Source organism: Aquarana catesbeiana, linkage group LG01 (genome assembly GCF_042186555.1).
Source record: "Aquarana catesbeiana isolate 2022-GZ linkage group LG01, ASM4218655v1, whole genome shotgun sequence".
Classification (NCBI taxonomy): Eukaryota; Metazoa; Chordata; class Amphibia; order Anura; family Ranidae; genus Aquarana; species Aquarana catesbeiana.
This window is the reverse complement of record NC_133324.1, coordinates 219204516-219226330: the sequence shown is the minus strand read 5'-3', so window position 1 is coordinate 219226330 and position 21815 is coordinate 219204516. Positions and strand designations below refer to the sequence as shown.

The window sequence follows — 21815 nt, the reverse complement described above, 5'->3', positions numbered from 1 at the left end:
ATGACCGGCGGAAATGCACACAGACTTTCCTGGCCTGCCTCAGGACATCCTGTAAGCCCGGGTACCTGCCCAAGAACCGCTGCACCACCAAGTTAAGGACGTGAGCCAAACAGGGCACATGGGTCATTTGTCCCTGTCGGAGGGCAGAGAGGAGGTTGGTGCCATTGTCGCAAACCACCATTCCTGCCTTAAGTTGGCGTGGCGTCAACCACCTCTGAACCTGCCCCTGCAGAGCTGACAGAACCTCTGCCCCAGTGTGGCTCCTGTCCCCCAAGCACACCAGCTCAAGCACCGCATGGCATCTTTTGGCCTGCGTACTTGCGTAGCCCCTTGAACGCCTACGGAGCACCGCTGGTTCCGAGGAAGAGGCCATGGAGGAAGAAGAAGAGGAGGGGGTGGAGGAGAGAGGTGTGTCACAATCAGCATTTTGGAGGCGTGGTGGCAGAACAACCTCCAACACTACTGCACCTTGTCCTGCATCCTTCCCAGCTGCCAGCAGAGTCACCCAATGCGCCGTGAAACTTAGGTAACGTCCCTGTCCATGCCTGCTGGACCATGAGTCAGCGGTAATATGCACCTTACCGCTGACCGCCCTGTCCAGCGAGGCATGGACATTGCCTTCCACATGCCGGTAGAGAGCCGGAATCGCCTTCCGTGAGAAAAAGTGGCGTTTGGGTACCTGCCACTGAGGAACCGCACATTCCACAAACTCACGGAAGGGGGCAGAGTCTACCAACTGAAAAGGCAGCAGTTGAAGTGCTAGCAATTTTGCCAAGCTAGCATTCAACCGCTGGGCATGTGGATGGCTGGGAGCAAACTTCTTTCGGCGGTGCAGCAGCTGGGGCAGGGAAATTTGCCTGGTACAATCTGACGTCGGTGTACCAAAAGCAGATTGCCCACAAGTACTTGGCTGTGACACACCTAATTCTACACCTTCATTCCTCTCACTGCAGGTCTCAGAGAGGACTGAAGGTCTAGTGGGGTTGGAAATCTCAGCTGATGAGGAGCAAGGAGAGATCCTCTTTGTTCTTTGGTGTGGGTCTTTTAGATACGCTTGCCAACGAACTGCATGGCAGGTCAACATATGTCTGGTCAAGCATGTGGTACCCAAGCGGGAGATATTTTGGCCACGCGAGATACGCTTGAGACATATGTTGCAAATAGCAGCGGTGCGATCTGATGCACTCGTCTCAAAAAAGGCCCACACCAAAGAACTTTTTGAATAACGCGCAGAGACTGCAGCGCCCTGCACATGTGGAGCTTTGGGGTGTGATGCAGTCAATGTGTTGCCCTTAGGCTGGCCCCTGGAGGGCATCCTGCCTCGTTGGTGATGTGCTGCCGCCTCCTCCTCCTCCTCCTCCTCCTCCTCCTCCTCCTCCTCCTCTCTCCTATCAGGCACCCACGTTGAGTCAGTGACCTCATCATCCCCTCCCTCCTCATCACTGGAGCAAACCTGGCAGTATGCTGCAGCAGGGGGAGCATGACTGCCAGATTGCTGTCCTTCTTGGGCACCCCCTCTGTCCGCGCTCATGTTACTGCCTTCATCGAGCTCAGTATCGTCATCAGAGCCTTCCAAACGCTGGGCATCCTCCTGGAGCATGTACCCAACACTGTGGTCAAACAGTTCGAGGGAATCCTCATGAGGACATGGTGGAGCTAGGGAAGGAGTCACTGATGACATTGAGCTGAGGGAAGAGGCCGCTGCTTTGCCAGACAAAGCACCCTGGGCATGGGTGAGAGAGGATGAGGAGGATGAGGACGGCTTGGTCATCCACTCGACCAAGTCTTCCGCATGTTGTGGCTCAACATGGCCAGCTGCCGAAAAAAAGGCCAAGCGTGTCCCATGGCCACGTGCTGATGAGGATGCACCGTCTCCACGACCAGCACTAGACACAGAGCCTGCTTGCCCTCTCTTATTGGCTTGTGACTGTCTGCCTCTCCTTCTTGGCCTTCCAGACATACTAATGGCCTGTAGCTGCACTAAGCTGGGATAGAACACCTGTAATTTTCTTCAAGTAGCTTTATATACTGTAACCAGACAAGCCTGCCTGTCAGTAGGAAGATAACAGGAACGGATCTAGCTGAACACTGTGAGCAGGACGCACTGTACTAAATGTAAATAGTCTAGCTGCCTGACCGTGGTACTAATAGGATCAAATAGAACACCTGTAATTTTCTTCAGGTAGCTTTATATACTGTAACCAGACAAGCCTGCCTGTCAGTAGGAAGATAACAGGAACGGATCTAGCTGTACACTGTGAGCAGGACGCACTGTACTAAATGTAAATAGTCTAGCTGCCTGACCGTGGTACTAATAGGATCAAATAGAACACCTGTAATTTTCTTCAGGTAGCTTTATATACTGTAACCAGACAAGCCTGCCTGTCAGTAGGAAGATAACAGGAACGGATCTAGCTGTACACTGTGAGCAGGACGCACTGTACTAAATGTAAATAGTCTAGCTGCCTGACCGTGGTACTAATAGGATCAAATAGAACACCTGTAATTTTCTTCAGGTAGCTTTATATACTGTAACCAGACAAGCCTGCCTGTCAGTAGGAAGATAACAGGAACGGATCTAGCTGAACACTGTGAGCAGGACGCACTGTACTAAATGTAAATAGTCTAGCTGCCTGACCGTGGTACTAATAGGATCAAATAGAACACCTGTAATTTTCTTCAGGTAGCTTTATATACTGTAACCAGACAAGCCTGCCGGTCAGTAGGAATTTAACAGGAACGGATCTAGCTGAACACTGTGAGCAGGACGCACTGCACTAAATGTAAATAGCAGGAACGGATCTAGCTGAACACTGTGAGCAGGACGCACTGCACTAAATGTAAATAGTCTAGAAGATAACAGGAACGGATCTAGCTGAACACTGTGAGCAGGACGCACTGCATTAAATGTAAATAGTCTAGATAGAAGATAACAGGAACGGATCTAGCTAAACTGAATACAGTGTATATATATATATGCAACACCTGGGATGCATATATATACACAATACACTGTAAGTGCAGCTAACTGACTGACTGTTCTGCCTAATCTATCTAACTCAAATCAAATGACACTGTCTCTCTCTCTCTCTATCTCTCAGCACACCGGAACACACACTACACAGGGCCGCCGTGCAGGCGGCCTTATATAGTGTGGGGTGTGTACTAAATGCCCTGAGCCGTAATTGGCCAAAGCCACCCTGGCTTTGGCCAATTACAGCTCTCTCTACTGACAGCGCTGTGATTGGCCAAGCATGCGGGTCATAGTGCATGCTTGGCCAATCATCAGCCAGCAATGCACTGCGATGCCGCAGTGAATTATGGGCCGTGACGCGCCACACGAATTTAGCGCGAACGGCCCATAACGTTCGCAATTCGGCGAACGATCGAACAGCCGATGTTCGAGTCGAACATGGGTTCGACTCGAACACGAAGCTCATCCCTAGTGTCATGCATTTCACAGAGCCTGCCTTCTGAACTACAAAGATGCCGAGAAGAGGAGTTTCAGGAGGCGGAGTCAGTACAGAAATCACTGCTTGCAGGCAGCATGGGATGTAGCATTTGAAGATAAATAGCAGAGGAGAATCTGCAGAGCATGCAGGGAAAAACATACATGTGTAGCACCTTCTAGTGTGTGCTAGAAGTAGTGTAGGCTTTATTAGTGTAGGTACATTTAGTTAGTTCAGAGCTAAGCCTGAGCTGTGAATCTGGGTCAGGGTTCAGTGAGTCAGGGCTGGATGACTCATTCTGACAGCACCTCTGGTGCCTCCCCCTGTTTCTGGGACATAGTAGAATGTTCTAGAGCTAGTGGGTGGATGTTAGGAGGAGCTGTCTTGAATGTTTATGGAGCCTCAGCCAATCCCCAGGAGCTGGCTAGAAGGGGGCTGGGATCACTCCATAAATAGACATGGGTCAGACCAGCAGAGCTGTCAGGTGGAAGATGGAGATACAGTGCTGAGAAGGCTGTCGGTGGCCCTCAGGGCTGCTCCCTAGTCTGGAGGGCTCGGGTGATGGAAGGATCCTGCCACAACACACACGGGAGGAAGCCCTTCCTGGAGGCATAGGAGCAAGAGAGGACAGTGTGAGTAGATAAGCACTGCTGGGGACTAACAAGGGGAAGACTGCCACATGTAGCCCATGTTACCCCAACACTTCATATTCCTGATATGTGCTTGCCCTACCATATACTTGTATGAGAATGGATCCTGTTCTCCTTGTATTGCTTCCTTTATGTGAAATCCCTTGTGTTCCTGCTAGTCCCTCTGCTTTCCTAGTAAAAACTGACCACACTAAGCAGGAGAGCACACTGTGGTCAGTTCACTGGCTATGCTGGGAACTCAGTGTGCTCTCCTCCAATGATCAGACTTGTCCTGACATGCCCCCGCTGCACAGCCAATCACTGGGAGACTCAGTGTGCTGATGCTTCTCCTCCCCCCAGCTCTAATGCAGCTGAGAACAGAGGGAATGTGATCATTTATAAAAAGGGAAAAAAGGTGTGTATAATGTTTTTTTTTATATCTATACAAAAATGTTTTGCCTTTCATTTCTATTTTGAACTGAATGGGTTGTTTTACAAGGTGATCATTTACAATCACTTTAAGTCTTCATCCTTCCCTGGGAGATCTCCTGAGAGTCAGCTGGGTGGGCTGGTCAGTATCAGTCTGGAGGACTGGTGTGGAGAAGTTAGCTTGGAGGGCTAGTGAAAGGGGCAGCTGCAGCCAGGTGGGTTGGCAGTGCCCGAAGATATGGTGCTGGGATCTGTAGCCACATAGGAAGAAGTGCTGGCTGTTCACTGTCATTTTTGCTACACTACAAGGGCCTACGAGTTCCTAAAGGCCATTGCTAAGAATCTGACTGAGAGCCTGTCAGATCAACTAACAGTGAATCAGCTGGAGACAAGCAAGTGAAGTGGAGGAGAGTAAAGGAGACTGAATATAGAGTGTATATACTGATGGAAGATGTCCCTGAAGTTGTTTCCAAAGTTTTGTTGCTGAAGTCAAGTGGGCATCCCATAACCTCCCAACCCTATCCAAGTTATTAAACCTCAATAAATACCAAAAACAAAGTCACGGACTCTGGACTGCCTGTGAAAATTTGGTATGCCTGGCTGTACAGGAGAGGAGGACCCAGTTCATCTGCAGCTCCATAGGGGGTACGCTACACATGTTATTCTGAAGCCACCATGTAATGGAGATGACCAAAGGCAGTTTGAAGCCTGGCCTGTATGACAACCATGGCTGCATCCATAGAAAGAGTGAATGACAGGCCACATGTTAGATGCGCATATAACGGTCCTCCCTAAGGAAGGTAAAGATGTCACACAAGTATCAAACTATAGACCCATCTCTCTACTTAACATAGATATAAAACTATATGTGAAAATTCTGGCCAATAGACTACTACCCCTCCTTCCCAACCTCATATCCCTAGACCAGGTAGGTTTTGTCCCGGGTAGAGAGGCTAGGGACAGTACTATAAGAGCATTAAACATCCACCAATGGCTGACATCATCCAAAATTCTGGGGGGTTTTTGTCGTTGGATGCCGAGAAGGCGTTCGACAGAGGGGCCTGGGACTACATGCGTGAGGTTCTGATAGCGACGGGACTTCAATCGTGCATGTTGACTCATATCACGGCATTATACCCTAACCCTATCGTGTACGGGTAAATGGCCACCTGTCGGACGACTTGACCATTGGTAACGGCACCTGTCAGGGTTGTCCCTTGTCCCCATGGATTTATGTCCTTACTCTGGAACCCTTTCTAAACAAACTGAGATTGAACACTAATATCACAGGAGTTCAGATAAGGGACAGGGAATTTAAAGTAGCCGCCTATGAGGATGACATTCTGCTATCACTGAGGTCACCTCTTATCACCCTACCAAACTTGTTGAAAGATATAGAATATTTTGGCACCCTATCAAACTTTAAAGTCAATTATGAGAAATCACATGCATTAAACATTTCGCTTACCCCACAGGACACAGACCATTGTCAACATTCTTTTCCATTTCAATGGAAGAGAGATGCAATCACATACCTGGCTATCCAGATCACTACTAAACTGTCCGACTTATATAAACGTAATTTTCATGTAATTCTGAACAAAACAAAATCGGATCTAAAAGACTGGGCAGGTATAAATGTCTCATGGTTTGGCCGCTCAGCCTTGCTCAAAATGACTATTGTCCCACACTTTTTATACTTGATGAAGACCAATCCAATCATCTTCCGACAGTCTTTTTCGCGACGTATAGAAAGGCCTGCTCAAGATTTATCTGGAAGGACTCCCCACCACGTATCAAATATACTCCGTTGACTCGCACCAAAACTAAGGGAGGGATTGGCTTGCCTGACTTTTATAAATACTATTTAGCTGCCATCCCACCAGAATCACTGACTGGAATATTCATTATGACAAAAAGTTATGGGTATACATGGAAAACTTTTTTTCACGATTCCCAATTCACAATCTCCCCTGGCTCCTGACTAGACACTGGGCAACAGAGTCTTTGACACACCCACTCATTCATCCATCTCTGGTGGCCTTCACACAGGCAGCTAAATCTACAGCCCTTTCTTCTGTTCCAGGGCTCTTAACCACGCTAAAAGGAAACCCTGACTTCCCACCAGGAAACGTAGGCTCATTTCTAAGTCACGAATGGCCCTACAAAGATATGAGGGCACAACACTTCTTCCCGAAAGGCACCCCTTTTCTGTAGACATTTCACTAACCAACTCCTTCCCCCTTTGGACCTATAGGCACATACGGAACTTCTTGTCTACACAACCAACACCATCTACATGGACAAGACAGCTCACACCATTTGAATCCCTCTGCACAAGAAAAACACCACAAAGGCATTTAATATCCTTTATCTACACATTGCTGCTAGAAGAGCCGAACACTACTAGCGATCCCGCACACAGTGCATGTGATAGGGAATTACACACTTCCTTATCCGATGAGGAATGGGAAACCATACACGAATATGCACATAAGGGCTCCATGAACTTAGCTATTCAGGAAAATTGCTACAAAATCAAAACATGTTGGTATAGAACTCCCTATCTCCTCCACAAATTCTCACCTACTATACCTAGCACGTGCTGGAGGTGTGGTACAGCAAAAGGCACTATGCTCCACATTTGGTGGGACTGTGATTCCATCCAACTTTTCTGGAAAAAGGTACATGATATCATCACAAAAGTCACCACATATACCTTAAACTATACCCCAGCACAATATTTATTGCATCACACGACAATGTCTAAAAGGGACTACTACAAATCACTAGCTATGCATATGGTGAATGCGGCGAGACTTTGTGTTCCGATACATTGGCAATCTAGTACACCTCCAATTGTTAAAGAGTGGCTCGCCAGGCTCTCCAAAATAGAAGAGAAACTGCCAACTCCTAGATAATGAACTGACTAGTGAATTACGTATACAGCTCACAATTAATTAACCGTGGGGGGGGGGGGGGGCGAGGGGGGAGCAGAGATGGCAGGACATGTTATTTTTACTCTGCTAATTCATACCACACTGACTTCTTTTTCTTGTGCCCCCCCATCTTCTTCCCCCACTCTTTTTCATTACAGTGTCCCTCGTCCCTCCTCCCCCCTTTTTTTTCAATCTTCACTTCTTTCCTTCTTCCTTCCTTCCCGTTTTCGTTCTTAAAATTGGGCTCCTGACAATCATAATGTACCTGATATAGCAGGGCTGTTTACCATATGTATAAAGAAATGATTAGGTCTATAACCAATGTGCTAAATGGAAAATATGTTTATATGATTTCCTGATTGTTTTGCATTCTGTTTTTTTCTATGGTACATAACATAATCTGAAGAAAATTTGTAGTTCACAAAACCTTTTGTATGATCACCTGATGTTCGAATTGTAACATTTTTCTGTTTTTGACTTCAATAAAATTTTATGAAAGGAAAAAAAAAAAGAAACAGTGAATGGGTAAACATAGCTATTCAAGGACCAGAAGTGTATGATTCAACATAATTAGCAGTTGAAAATAAAGAGATAATGGTTTGAAAAAAGAAAAATAATGCAGCCACCACATCTAAGGATTGAAAAACTGCAATAAATTATGTTTTTGTTTTGGGTTTAAATATGGTTTAGAAACATTTCACAACTCATCCCCAGCTTTAGTTCTGACCATGTAATAAACACTACTAAAACTGCTCCTTTACTCTTCCACTGACCTGATAATATCCTTCTCACTAAAACTCTTCTCTGCCCCAACCATCAACAAATAACCAAGGCTAATCACCTACAGCCACTGATATTACCATGCCTGTTGTATCTAGTTTTCCCCTTCTCATAGATTGTAAGCTCAGGGGGCTCTTTCACACGGGCAACTGGGGGTGGTGGTAAAAACAGATGGCTGAGGTATGGTTTTACCGATGCCCTGCTGCCCACCCAAGCCCTGTCAGGCTCTAAACATGCCACAGCTGCAACGCTTTGAAGCCATGGCATGTTTAACTGAGATTGAGTTGAAAGGCGAAAAAAACACACCTACAGTGCGTTCATTGAATTATGCCTGTGTACTTTACGCCTCCGCCATTCATGTCTATGGGCGGCTGTATGCAGCTGTAGGATATCCGGAACACCAGTAAGAGACAGTGGGGCAGATTTACTAAAGGCAATTAGACAGTGCACTCTGCAAGTCCAGTTGCACTCATTTTCCCCAGAGCTTAGTAAATGTGGCAAAGCTCTGCTGATTTCCATCATCCAAACATGTGCAAGCAAAATGCTGTTTTTTTCATTTACTTTGCACCTGTTTAGATATTCTTCACAAAGTGAAACTTTACTACATATGCATTTACTAAGAAGAAATGAGTGCAACTGTACTTGCCTGGTGCACAGTCCATTTTGTATCTATGCCACTGTTCCATATTGAAGCCCCTCACAAACCTGCTTGGCTTGTTTTTTTTACTTTGCATACTTTATTTGACCTTGGGAACCCCAACCTACTCAATTGATCCGGTAAATTACATACTATCTAAATTTTCAGCGTTGATATTTTCCCTATTTTATCATGTAATTTTGAAATGCACAGTCTATTTGCCTTTAGTAAATCCAGCCCATTGTCTTTATGCTGCACTAGCAAATGCGGTCATGTGCATGCAGCCTTAAACGCCCATAAAGTGTCCTAATTTTACACATTAACTTAATGCCCATAAATGAGATTGGATATGTATTACTTTAATGTTATATTTGGGAAGAAAAAAGCTTTGTAAGTGATGTGAAAGGCATGTCATTATGAAAAAAATAAACAACGCATTCCTTGCTACTGGTATGCTCTTGGCTGAGGAATTTGACATACATTTATTTAAAAAAAGATAATAGCATGATCATTTAAAGATTGCTAGAAGTTGTTACCCAAAATTGAAAACATATTTAGCAAGGTCCCAGGCCTCTATCAGTCTAATGAGAACTTCCAGGGCCAGAGACAGCTGACATACTTCTGTATGTAGTGGGTTGTGAGGCATGGTGGGTGCAAGATAGTTAAAGTTATTGGGCACCAGACACTTCTTGAATGCAAAAGAGATTTTTATTTCTCTTAACAAACTTTTTGGGGGAGAGAGGATTAGGGCCAGGACACCCTTAGGTAGTTGCAAGGTTAATTGACAGACTCCGAGACTTCAACAGGAGAACAGCCATGCAGGGCAAGGCATCCAGCAAGATGCCACATTTGCATGTGCAGGAATGCTGTCTCCTATGGCAACAGTCTTTAACAGTTCCTAACACAAAACTTAAAAGTTCCTTCACTTCCACTATAATCACTCCTTGTAGTTCTTCAGCCCACTGAGCTCCCAGTCTCTCTCACTAGACTAGATGATTCACTGCCACTGAATCCCTTGAGCTCCTCCAATCTTCATGGTGGTATCTTTCTCAAGCCTCCCCCTCCCCCCTTCTCTGCTGGGTCCCTAGCTTGGCACCAGTGTAGCCAACCTAACAGATTGAAATTTACTGACATGACACCCAAAATTTACTGGCACAGCCAAGTTATTACTGGCATTTCCAAAAGTTACAAAATTACAGTTTTAAGTACAAATGTCACTATTTAGACAACAAACAAGTACAATATGTAATAAGTAATGTGATTTAAGGTAGATAATAAGGCAAAAAACATATTTCTTATTTTATTTTCGATATAGTAAGTAGCTCAGCGACAGAACTCAGGAGGGCAAGAAATTAGAATGGGCGGCACACACATGAAATTGACTCTCACAGTGATACTGACAGCAGTGTGCAGCAGTACAGATCACCCATACGACATGCCCCCCCCCCCCCCAGTCACTGTTCTGTCCACTAGATGTCTTGCTGATTATTTGTACCTTATTTGTACCTGTGTTGTTAAATTTACATGCAAAATGTGTAATTTACTTAAGACAATCATATGTGGTGTGCAGGCTCCATCTAGCGTTCCTTTTTGGTACTGCTGCAGTTCTGTTTCTTTGTTTCTTTGTAAGTTTAACTAAGGAAGTTGTCAGCAAGCAGGGAATTCTGGGTAGAATCTTAGCAGGAAGTGAACCAGTCACCATTCTTTTCAACACATTGAAGGAAGCAACACATGTATTTCTCTATCTATCGCCATCACCCCTTAGAGAACTTAAAAAGTACGTTTTTACTATCCCATCTTGCACTGTATATTGTTGTTTATGCAATGTATGCTGTATTGTATGCAATATTATACTTATTGAGGTCTATTTCTGTTATTTTGTAGTTTCACCTGGCTTGTTCTAATAAAACTGAGATCAAAGAAATATGGTATCTACAGTTATTGGGATAAGAGGTTTAGCTAGCTGTCCCAGAGACAGAACAGTCACAGTGACAGTCTCTCTCCAAGCCAGGTTGTCCCTCCAGTCCAAACAGCACTGATGGTCCCGCTCCTGGCTTGCCTTGCTCCCATCCCGCAGACCCACATCCAAGGCTCTGGCCGCTCTGCTTGGTTCCCTTGCACCATGACATCACAGGACATGCTCAGGCACCGCCTCCACCAGAGCCGCCCAAACACACTGTAGCAGGTACTTGTATGGTCTCGGCTGACTCCGGGCCGAGTGTCACAGCCATATTTTTTACTGGCAACCTTTTCTTTTTACTGGCATTTACTGGCAGGAGAAAATTGCCTGTTTTTTACTGGCTGCCAGTAAAAATACTGACGGTTGGCAACACTGCTTGGCACTCCAGATACCTCTCAAGCTTCACCCCACTGGCCTGCTCAGTCCCTGGCTTGACACACAAGGCTGCTCTGCAAGCGTCACCTCCTCTGGCTGGGTCCCTGGCTTGATACCCACTGAAGTTTCCCGGTTCTTCACCATCCCCGGTTGGTGAGAACACTGCTCCGGTCCTTGCTTAAGTTACTCACTGTGGTCACTGTTAATAAGTTGGTTGGTCCCTTAGTGGCAACAGCTTCCTCTCTACCTCCGACCACAACAGGTTATCCGGCCGGCAGAACCATCACTTCTGGTTGGATTGCAAGCCGCAATCCCAACCCTGCACTGCCCTTTGCTTCTGTAAAGGCCCTCAGATAGCCTAGCAGCCAGATGTGCCCCGGAATAGGCCCAACCTCTGGCCTAACAGTCCAGGTAATACAACACAAGTCCACCCAGACAGCCATCCAGGTAGCACAGAACACAGATCACCTGACTCCACTCAAATATATAGGCTCTCCCAGCAGAACAAGGGATCCAGGAAAACCCCTGCCCATAGACTGAAACACCCCACATACCCATAATCTAACCTTACATGCCCTTCTTATATCTAGTACCACCAGGTACCCGGCCACCTAGCGGTAGAAGAGAAGAGAGCAGCAAGACCAGACTTAGGGAGAAATCAATTGATCTCTAACAATTAGCCAAGATGACTATTTCTGGCAAGTAAATTTTGGGGAGCAACTCTGCCTAAACTCCAGGGTGCTACACATAAAAATAGCTTCTGCCAGTGTTTAGAGGTAAATACACTGTTAGAAAAGTTTTAAATGTTTATCGTGTGACTATTAAAAAAGAAAAAAACCCTGAGACTGATTTTTAATATGGCTTCTAAGCACATGTTTGAATTAACTTCTTTTTGTCTTTGTCTAACAAGCTTTGCCATATATGGTATAACAAAGTGTACAGGAAACACTGATTAGCCAATAAAGTACCATTTTGTACCAGGCACGCTATCTGTGTTTCCTCGGCCAATAGAAGCGTTATAGCTATATTGTAGGTATTAGGAGGGGGGCTGTACATCCTTTTGTATGATTCTTACTCCATCTTTTGACTTGTAAGCATCATCCTTTTGTGTGACACATCTGAAATAAATTGTCTGCTTTTCAATACATCTGGAGTTTGACTGATCACAGGAAAACAATAATCTTAACATACACAGATTTCAGTTTTTGACAGTCGTCTCTAAACTTAAGCCAGTATGTCCCAGATTCTACTCAAAAAATAAATACATTCGTTACAACTGCTCTTTGCTTAATTTATAAAGGGTTATAGGGTGCTGTATGTATGTTTCCTTTGTAAAAAAGGAAGAAACAAGGAGTTTTACATGAGATTATAAATTTATTCACGTCATTTGATAAACTGAATGTATAAAACAATGATGGTTGCTGGTAAGGACAGTTTACAAGGGTGCAGACTAGTTACTAGTCACAATAATGAAAGTTGATGGCAGACTATCTGCTAGGAGCTTGCTGTTTTTATTCTTAAATCCCATTTCCATGTTTTTTGGTCTATTGCCAATCCTCTTGTGGGTTGACTGACCTCCAGCATTAATGATCCCACTTCCTGCTTCATTCTCCAGATTGCTCCATCCACATAAATTAGGTGTATGGAGGAATACCTCACTGAGATATTGTATATTGACAGAGACACCCACTGCTGTGAGAATGCACTGATTAGTGGCTGGAGCCGGTGATTGAGAAAAATTCTCTAACATATTCTTTCAACAGAAGTTAAACCAATCGACTTCTGTCGAGTAGGAATGGCCAAACACTGATGGAGATTTGTCCGGTCCCTGTTGAACCAGATGAAATTTGATCAGTGTATTGTTAGCGTAAATCCTGGTAAACACAGGCTGAATCAGCAGGTATTTGGCCAGTGTGTACAGCAACCTGTTTGACAGAAGACGACTGAATGTCTGGCTTCTGTTGAACGGGTATGCTGGAAAAACACCAGCCGATCGGCATCCAACCGGTGTGCTCTGGCGGAGGGGAGCAGTCCCCCTGTCAGAACACAATAGCTCAGCGGGCATATGAGGAGCTTGTTGTACTAAATATGCGATGTTAGTACAGTGAACTCCTCCCACACTCCTTAGTTTTTTTTTTTCGTTCAGCCCACTGGGTTGAACAAAAAAAAAACATAAATTGTGTACTGGGCTTAAAGCAGAGCTCCACCCAAAAGGGGTAGCTTGGCTTGTCTGCCTTGCAGAGTGATTTTTACAGGTACCCGCTCCCACTTCAAGCTCCCTTTGCTGTGGCAAAGGGAGCCAGAAGTTCGGCCCACCTTCAATTCGTTCATGTGCAGTATGAAACTGTGAAGCTGTGAAGCGGCAAGACTTCACTGACAGTTTTCCTATACCCAAGGTGGTGGTGGCAGCACCCAGGAGCCAATTCAATAATCGGCTGAGGTGAGGACACCGCTGGATGCCTGGACAGTTATGTGGCCTAATAGTAAAAGTAGCAGTATTTGTAGCTGCTAACGTTTAATTTTTTTTTTTGGGGGGGGGGCTCCTCTTTAGGTCAGCACAGCCCTCCTACTTCCTAGCGGCTTCAGAGAGCCGACCTTATGCCTGTCGCCATTTCAAGCTTCTCCTCACTGAGAGCTCATCTGTCTTTAAAAGGCAAGTCTAAAGGGTAAGTATTTGTTTTAACCTCCATCTGAAAAGTTGTATTCTACTCAATTATTGCATTACTGTACTTCATTATTATTATTTGACCATATTGAGTTTGTTCCTTACTTTATTGATGACAATATGAATTTTATTGTACAAAACACTTCACATCAGTCTCTACTCTTCCTCTAGTGCATATAATTTATAGACACATATTTGCAGATACTACAGAGAACCCACTAGGAGGCTGGTGACAATGTGTAAGATGTCATTAGCCTCCTAGTGAATGCAACATAGGAATATATTGAGGATGCATTCTCTGTTTAAAATTATTCTGCATATTGATTAACTTTAATGTATCCCAAGTACTATTTTTTTCTGAAGTGGTAAGTTGTGGCTCATATACAGTATATAATAAATTGGGGAAGACTGCGTGTTCAATAAGCAAGATAAGGTTACAAACAATTGTCAGGGATGGTCTCAGGAGGTAACATAATCTACTTGGATAAATAAAGGGGTTTTTCCGCTTTAATTAAAATTGAAAATCCCTTTTAGCGACTGGGTACTTATGTCCCTCCCCCTCACTCATTCCCCATTGCAGCAGGTGTACCACTACACCACAAACAATCAGGAAGATCAAACTCTTGTTAGAATCACTCTACAATCTGCGAAAATTCAGTGGCTGTTTGACTTTGGCTTTGATTCTTTTTGACTTCCAAATGCTTTTAAAATGGTCTCCTGTCAGGGGGCTGCCATGGTCAGTAATTAAAGTTAGTAGGCTTGCATTACAGAAAATGTAGTGGGCAGCACCACACAGTGTGAAGCTAAGGTTACAACTACTGGTGTGCACTGAACCATTTAGTTGATTATACCTTCTTTCGTAAGTCAAAGGTAGGCATCACGCTTGTGCGCTGAGTGGCCTTCTGTAACATCTGTATAAACAAGACCTTATTCTAATAACCTCAAAAATGTCACTCAATAATCTAATTCAGCTTTTCATAGTTCTACTGCAATGTGTCTAAACCTCCAGCATGTGAATCTACTAATATTTAAAAGTATGATTACTTACTAGTGTAAAGAATAATTACAGAAATTGACTAACTATTTTTTTTATATTACAGTGTGATCTTAAAAAAAGAAGACAACTATTCCATCAAATGTGGCATGAATATAATCATATACAGTATATTAGTGCACATTGGGACTGCTGATAACATGTAAGTATTGTTGAGATATTCTATAAGTCCAATCTTGCCAAGTACCACATTCCATATACAGAATGATCTCCAGTTGGCTGAGAATCTGGACTTTTTAGGCACTTACACACAAAATATTATAAAAGTACAAATTTATTGATCATACAAATTCATTTAAACTTATATGAATTTGTATGATTAATACATTTGTTAGTTTATAATATTTTGTGTGTAAGTGCCTAAAAAGTCCCAAATCTCAGCGAACTGTACACAATTTAAGTATTGTTGAGTTGTGACATCATTATATAAATCTGCCCTCCAAAAATACAACTCCAGCCTCCTCTCTGCCAAGCAGACCTATTTTACCACTCTCATTAGCAACTTATCATCCTGTCCCCGTCAACTCTTCTCCACCTTCAACCCTCTACTTCGTCCTCCACCGCCTCCACCCGCCAACTCACTCACTGCACAGGAGATCGCCAATCACTTCAAACAGAAGATTGATACTATTCGCGCTGAGATCTCTACTGTGCCGACACCCTCCACGCTTTACACTTCATGCCCACAGGCACAATCATTATTTCCCTCTTTCAACCCCACCACTACAGACGAAGTTGCTAAACTACTTGCTAATGTCCACCTTACCACCTGCCCTCTGGATCCTTTTCCCTCACAAATGCTACGTTCACCCTCTGGCCCTATACTACACTCTCTAACCCACATCTTCAATCTCTCCCTCTCTTCTGGCATCTTCCCTAACTCTCTAAAACATGCACTTGTCAGACCCATACTTAAAAAGCCCTCACTGGACCCATCCAATCTTAACAACCTACGCCCCATCTCCTTGCTCCCCTTCTTATCCAAACTCCTCGAACGTCTGGTCTACAACCGACTGAGCGTCCACCTCGCTGATAATGGCCTTCTCGATCCCCTTCAGTCTGGATTTCGTCCTCAACACTCCACAGAAACTGCTCTCCTAAAACTAACAAACGATCTACTAACGGCCAAAACCAATCGACACTATTCTGTACTCCTACTCCTGGACCTCTCTGCTGCCTTTGATACGGTTGACCACCCCCTCCTCCTCAAAAAACTACACGCCTTTGGTCTCCGTGACTGTACACTTCGCTGGTTCTCTTCCTACTTATCCAACCGCACCTTTAGCGTTTCTTATAACTCTACTTCCTCCTCTCCTCTTCCTTTCTCTGTTGGGGTCCCTCAGGGTTCTGTTCTTGGACCTCTACTATTTTCAATCTGCACTGCCTCCCTGGGTCAACTGATAGCCTCCCATGGCTTCCAATACCACCTCTACGCTGATGACACCCAAATCTATTTCTCTACCCCTCAGCTCACTCCCTCTGTCTCCTCACATATCAGTCTGGATGTCTCACCACTTCCTTAAACTCAATCTAGCCAAAACCGAACTTCTAATTTTCCCTCCCCCCTATGCCTTTTCCCCTGATCTCTCTGTCAAAATCGATGGCACAACTATAAGCCCATCCCCACATGCCAAGGTTCTAGGTGTAGTTCTAGACTCTGAACTCTCCTTCAAGCAACACATCCAGTCACTGTCCAAATCCTGCCGCCTCAACCTCCGCAACATCTCCAAAATACGCCCCTTTCTAACCAATGACACAACAAAGCTCTTAATTCACTCGCTGGTCATCTCTCGCCTTGACTACTGCAACTCCCTTCTCATTGGCTTACCTCTACATAGTTTATCACCTCTTCAAACCATTATGAATGCCGCTGCCAGACTCATCCACCTTACCAGTCGCTCTGTGTCTGCCACTCCTCTATGTCAATCTCTCCACTGGCTTCTGCTCGGCCAAAGAATTAAATTAAAAATTCTAACAACTACGTACAAAGCCATCCACAATTTCGCCCCCAGCTACATCACTTGCTTAGTCTCTAAATACCAACCTACTCGCTCTCTTCGTTCCTCTCAAGACCTCCTGCTCTCTAGCTCCCTTGTCACCTCCTCCCATGCTCGCCTCCAGGCCTTTTCCAAAGCCTCCCCAATCCTATGGAACTCCTTACCCCAATCTGTCCGCTTATCTCCTACTTTATTAGCTTTCAGAAGATCCCTGAAAACCCTTCTCTTCAGAGAAGCCTATCCTACCCACACCTAACAACTGTACTTTTTTTTTTTTTTTTTTCCCCATCAGCTCATCCCCCACAGTTATTACCTTTTGTCTCCACTTGACCCTCCCTTCTAGATTGTAAGCTCTAACGAGCAGGGCCCTCTGATCCCTCCTGTATTGATTTGTATTGTAAGTGTACTGTCTGCCCCATGTTGTAAAGCGCTGCGCAAACTGTTGGTGCTATATAAATCCTGTATAATAATAATAATAATAATAATTATGTGACTGTATTACAAGATGTCTATGAAGAACCATCTTATAGACCTCAGGTTCTCAGCTAATGGCTTGTGTACACCATGCAGTTGCTGCTATGGGTCCTGAGGGAGTGCTCATTAGGGAGGCTGTTGTGGCAAACTAAACATATAAAATCTGTGTGCATGTGAAGATAAGACAGGCCTGGTACTGTATTAATAAGGTTGGAGAGGCTACCATTAACCCTGACCCTCTGAGAACTCTCTAGTCTAAGAAGAGATCAGACATCAGATACAAAGGAAGAGTCATAAGGCTCATCATCGCCATCACAATTTTATTATGGGGTCCCGTGATCTGTTCTAGTACATTTCATGCATTAAATGCATTCAATGGTTACACCTGCTTGGTCAAGTTCTCAACTACTCTTCAAGTACTTCTTCTATCAAGATGTCACATGTAGATGAAGCACTAATAAATTATAAGAGCAAAATGAATGTGTGTAGCAACGCAGATTTAACAACATTATTAAATACTTTCTCCAAGTATCAACTAATATGGGTAAATGAGTAGTGAAAAATTCTTATCCTCACTTTAATACATATAATGAAACTGATTTTATTTATGAATAAAAGAATTCACCTTAGACCAGTCTCCTGTCCTCCATATGTAACACTTGGAATAATCTTCACAGTCTTCCATTTCTTTTGGTCTTGTGGATATCATGCATTTCTTTCGAGGATTTGTGCATCTCACAGTTCGATGTCTTACACCCTTACCACACTTCAAGGAGCACTAAAAAATAAAACATTGATGCCACGTTACCTTAAGTATCTTTATAGATGAATGGATAGCAGTAATTTCTTTATTTAGGTCAAACATTGCCTAATACTATATCAAAAGTTATTCTATGCAGTGATCTACAGCAACCAATCATAAATAAGCTTTTGTCTGTCCAATCAAACGTGCATGTTCTTCACACTTAAATTTCTCTTTCCTTTCCTCTTAACAAATAGCATTTCTTTATAAAAAGCACTTGAGCTCACTTCTTAAAGTTGAAATGCCAGGTTAAGGGCACTTATTTTCAAATGATGGTTACAGCTGAGTCCCATGAATTTGAAATTTACAGTCACTTGACTAAAAACAAGGACCCATATCCAGGTGTAAAACTTCAAGAATTGAGCCTACAGAGGAAAATATGAGGCTTAATTAGCAGAATCTTTGTATCTGAGTAATAATCACAAGCCTTCCAGTTCTGATCACTATTCCACCATTAACCCTAAAAGAGATCAGCAGTTTTCCAATAAAGGGGTTGTTCAAACCATTGACAACATTTTGCTGACACATCATTCTTTTCACTGGAGCACTAATATGTATTACATGATATGGTAAGCTATGTAACTAAATTGAAACACATCCATCCTAATTATGTTCTTCAAGTGTATTACTACACCTCAGACCACACTCCGGCCTCCCACACTGTCATACAGTCCTGGCCCTCACAGCGCTGGGTTGATGCAGGCTTATGTCCAGGGCAATCTTTTTCTCGAGCTGTGATCAGAGTTCCATTTCTGAGCTGTTGTGTGCATGCTGTCTGCCGACTCTGAATTCCTTTACCACAGGTTTTTGAACATGGACTCCATTCTGTCATCAGCCATCTAACCAAAAAACACATTTAAAAAGCTTTGATCAATTTGCCTTGAATTTGTGAAGTATCTTTTCAATTTAACATGACAAACATATTGCAGATAATAAGCTGTGACTTTAGGCTGCAATGACACTTTACTTATATTAACATCACTCTTAAAAACATAAAATATTTATTTACATTTAACGCAATTTGTGAAATGTTAATTAATAGTTGATATTAGGATTTTATTTTTCCAACCACTGAGCATCACTAAAATTTTATGTATCGTATTTCTCTTCAAAATTGATATCTTCAGACTAGGGATGAGCTTCAAGTTCAACCCATGTTCGACTCGAACAACACCTGTTCGATTGTTCGTCGAATTGCGAACGTTATGGGCTATTCGCGCCAAAATCGAGTGGCGCGTCACGGCCCATAATTCACTGCAGCATCGCAGTGCATTGCTGGCTGATGATTGGCCAAGCATGCACTATGACCCGCATGCTTGGCTAATCACAGCACCATCTGTACAGAGAGCTGTAATTGGCCAAAGCAGGGTAGCTTTGGCCAATTATGGCTCAGGGCGTTTAGTACATGCCCCACACTATATAAGGCCACCTGCGTGGTGGCCTTGTGTAGTGTGTTGCGGCGGCAGAGAGAGATAGACAGAGAGACAGTGTCATTTGATTTAAGTTAGATAGAGTAGGCAGGCGAGTCAGTTAGCTGCACTTACAGTGTATTGTGTATATATATATATATATATATATATATATATATATGCATCCTAGGTGTTGTATATATATATATATATATATATATATATATATATATAATATATATATATATATATATATATATACTGTATTCAGTTTAGCTAGATCAGTTCCTGTTATTCTCTTCCTAATATACTGACAGGCAGGCAGGTGTTTTTACAGTTTATACAGGATTTACAGTTAGTGTACTGTGTCCTTTGCACAGTGTGCACCTAAAGCTACCTGAAGAAAATTGCTGGTGTTCTTCTGATCCTATTAATACCACAGGCAGACAGCTGCAGTATTTACAGTTAGTGTACTGTGTCCTCTGCACAGTGTGCACCTAAAGCTACCTGAAGACAATTACTGGTTTCTTCTGATCCTATTAGTACCACAGGCAGGCAGCTGCAGTATTTACAGTTAGTGTGCTGTGTCCTCTGCACAGTGTGCAACTAAAGCTACCTGAAGACAATTGCTGGTGTTCTGATCCTATTAATACTACAGGCAGGCAGCTGCAGTATTTGCAGTTAGTGAACTGTGTCCTCTGCACAGTGTGCACCTAAAGCTACCTAAAGACAATTGCTGGTGTTCTTCTGATCCTATTAATACCACAGACAGGCAGCTGCAGTATTTACAGTTAGTGTACTGTGTCCTCTGCACAGTGTGCACCTAAAGCTACCTAAAGACAATTGCTGGTGTTCTGATCCTAATAATACCACAGGCAGGCAGCTGCAGTATTTACAGTTAGTGTACTGTGTCCTCTGTCCTCTAAAGCTATCTGAAGACAATTGCTATTGTTCTGCTCCTATTATTACCACAGGCAGGCAGTTACAGTATTTACAGTTAGTGTACTGCGTCCTCTGCACAGTGTGCACCTAAAGCTACCTGAAGTCAATTGCTGGTGTTCTCATACTAATAATACTACAGGCAGGCAGTTGATTCTACTAGCTGCAGTATCAGTATATATATACATCCCAGCTTTGTGCAGCTACGTCTCACTGCAGGCCATTAGTATGTCTGGAAGGCCAACAAGGAGAGGCAGACAGTCACAAGCCAATAAAGAGGGCAAGCAGGCTCTGTGTCTAGAGGTAACAGTGCTGGTCGTGGAGATGGTGCATCCTCATCAGCACGTGGCCGTGGGACACGCTTGTCTTTTTTTTCGGCAGCTGGCCGTGTTGAGCCAGAACATGCGGAAGACTTGGTAGAGTGGATGACCAAGCCGTCCTCATCCTCTCTCACCCAGGCTCAGGGTACTTTGTCTGGCAAAGCAGCTGCCAACACGGCCTCTTCCCTCGGCTCAATGGCATTAGTCACTCCTTCCCTAGCCCCACCACGTCCTCCTGAGGAGTCCCCCGAACTGTTTCACCACAGTGTTGGGTACATGCTCCAGGAGGATGCCCAACGTTTTGAAAGCTCCAATGATGGTACCCAGCTAGAGGAAGGCAGTAACGTGAGCCCAGAGAGAGGGGGTGCCCAAGAAGGACAGCAATCTGGCAGTCATGTTCCCCCAGCTGCAGCATACTGCCAGCTTTGCTCCAGTGATGAGGAGGGAGGGGATGATGAGGAAGTCATTGACTCCACATGGGTGCCTGATAAGAGAGAGGAGGAGGCACATCTCCGACGAGGCAGGATGCCCTCCAGGGTCCAGCTTAAGGGCAGCACACTAACTGCATCACACCGCAGAGCTCCGCATGTGCAGGGCGCTGCTGTCTCTGCGCATTATTCCAAAAGTTCTTTGGTGTGGGCCTTTTTTGAGACAAGTGCATCAGATCGCACTGCTGCTTTTTGCAACATATGTCTCAAGCGTATCTCGCGTGGCCAAAACATCACCCCCTTGGGCACCACATGCTTGACCAGACATATGTCGACCTGCCATGCAGTTTGTTGGCAAGTGTACCTAAAAGACCCACACCAAAGAACAAAGCGGACCTCTCCTTGCTCCTCATCAGCTGGAATCTCCAACCCCACTATACCTTCAGTCCTCTCTGAAACCTGCACTGAGAGGAATGAAGGTGTAGAATTAGGTGTGTCACAGCCAAGTACTTGCGGGCAATCTGCTATA

The 21815-nt window shown here is 44.2% G+C and overlaps 1 protein-coding gene across 1 annotated transcript in view; it reads right to left on the bottom strand.

Annotated features, from left to right (window-relative positions):
• The window catches only part of ADAMTS19 (ADAM metallopeptidase with thrombospondin type 1 motif 19), a 520219-nt gene that overhangs the window by 17859 nt on the left and 480545 nt on the right, over positions 1 to 21815 (bottom strand). Inside the window, exons 20-21 of the mRNA XM_073625112.1 lie at positions 18825 to 19029; positions 18014 to 18166 (exon numbers count right to left, since the gene is read on the bottom strand). Of these exons, the coding sequence (XP_073481213.1) occupies positions 18014 to 18166; positions 18825 to 19029 (358 nt within the window). The remainder of the gene's footprint in view (positions 1 to 18013; positions 18167 to 18824; positions 19030 to 21815) is intronic.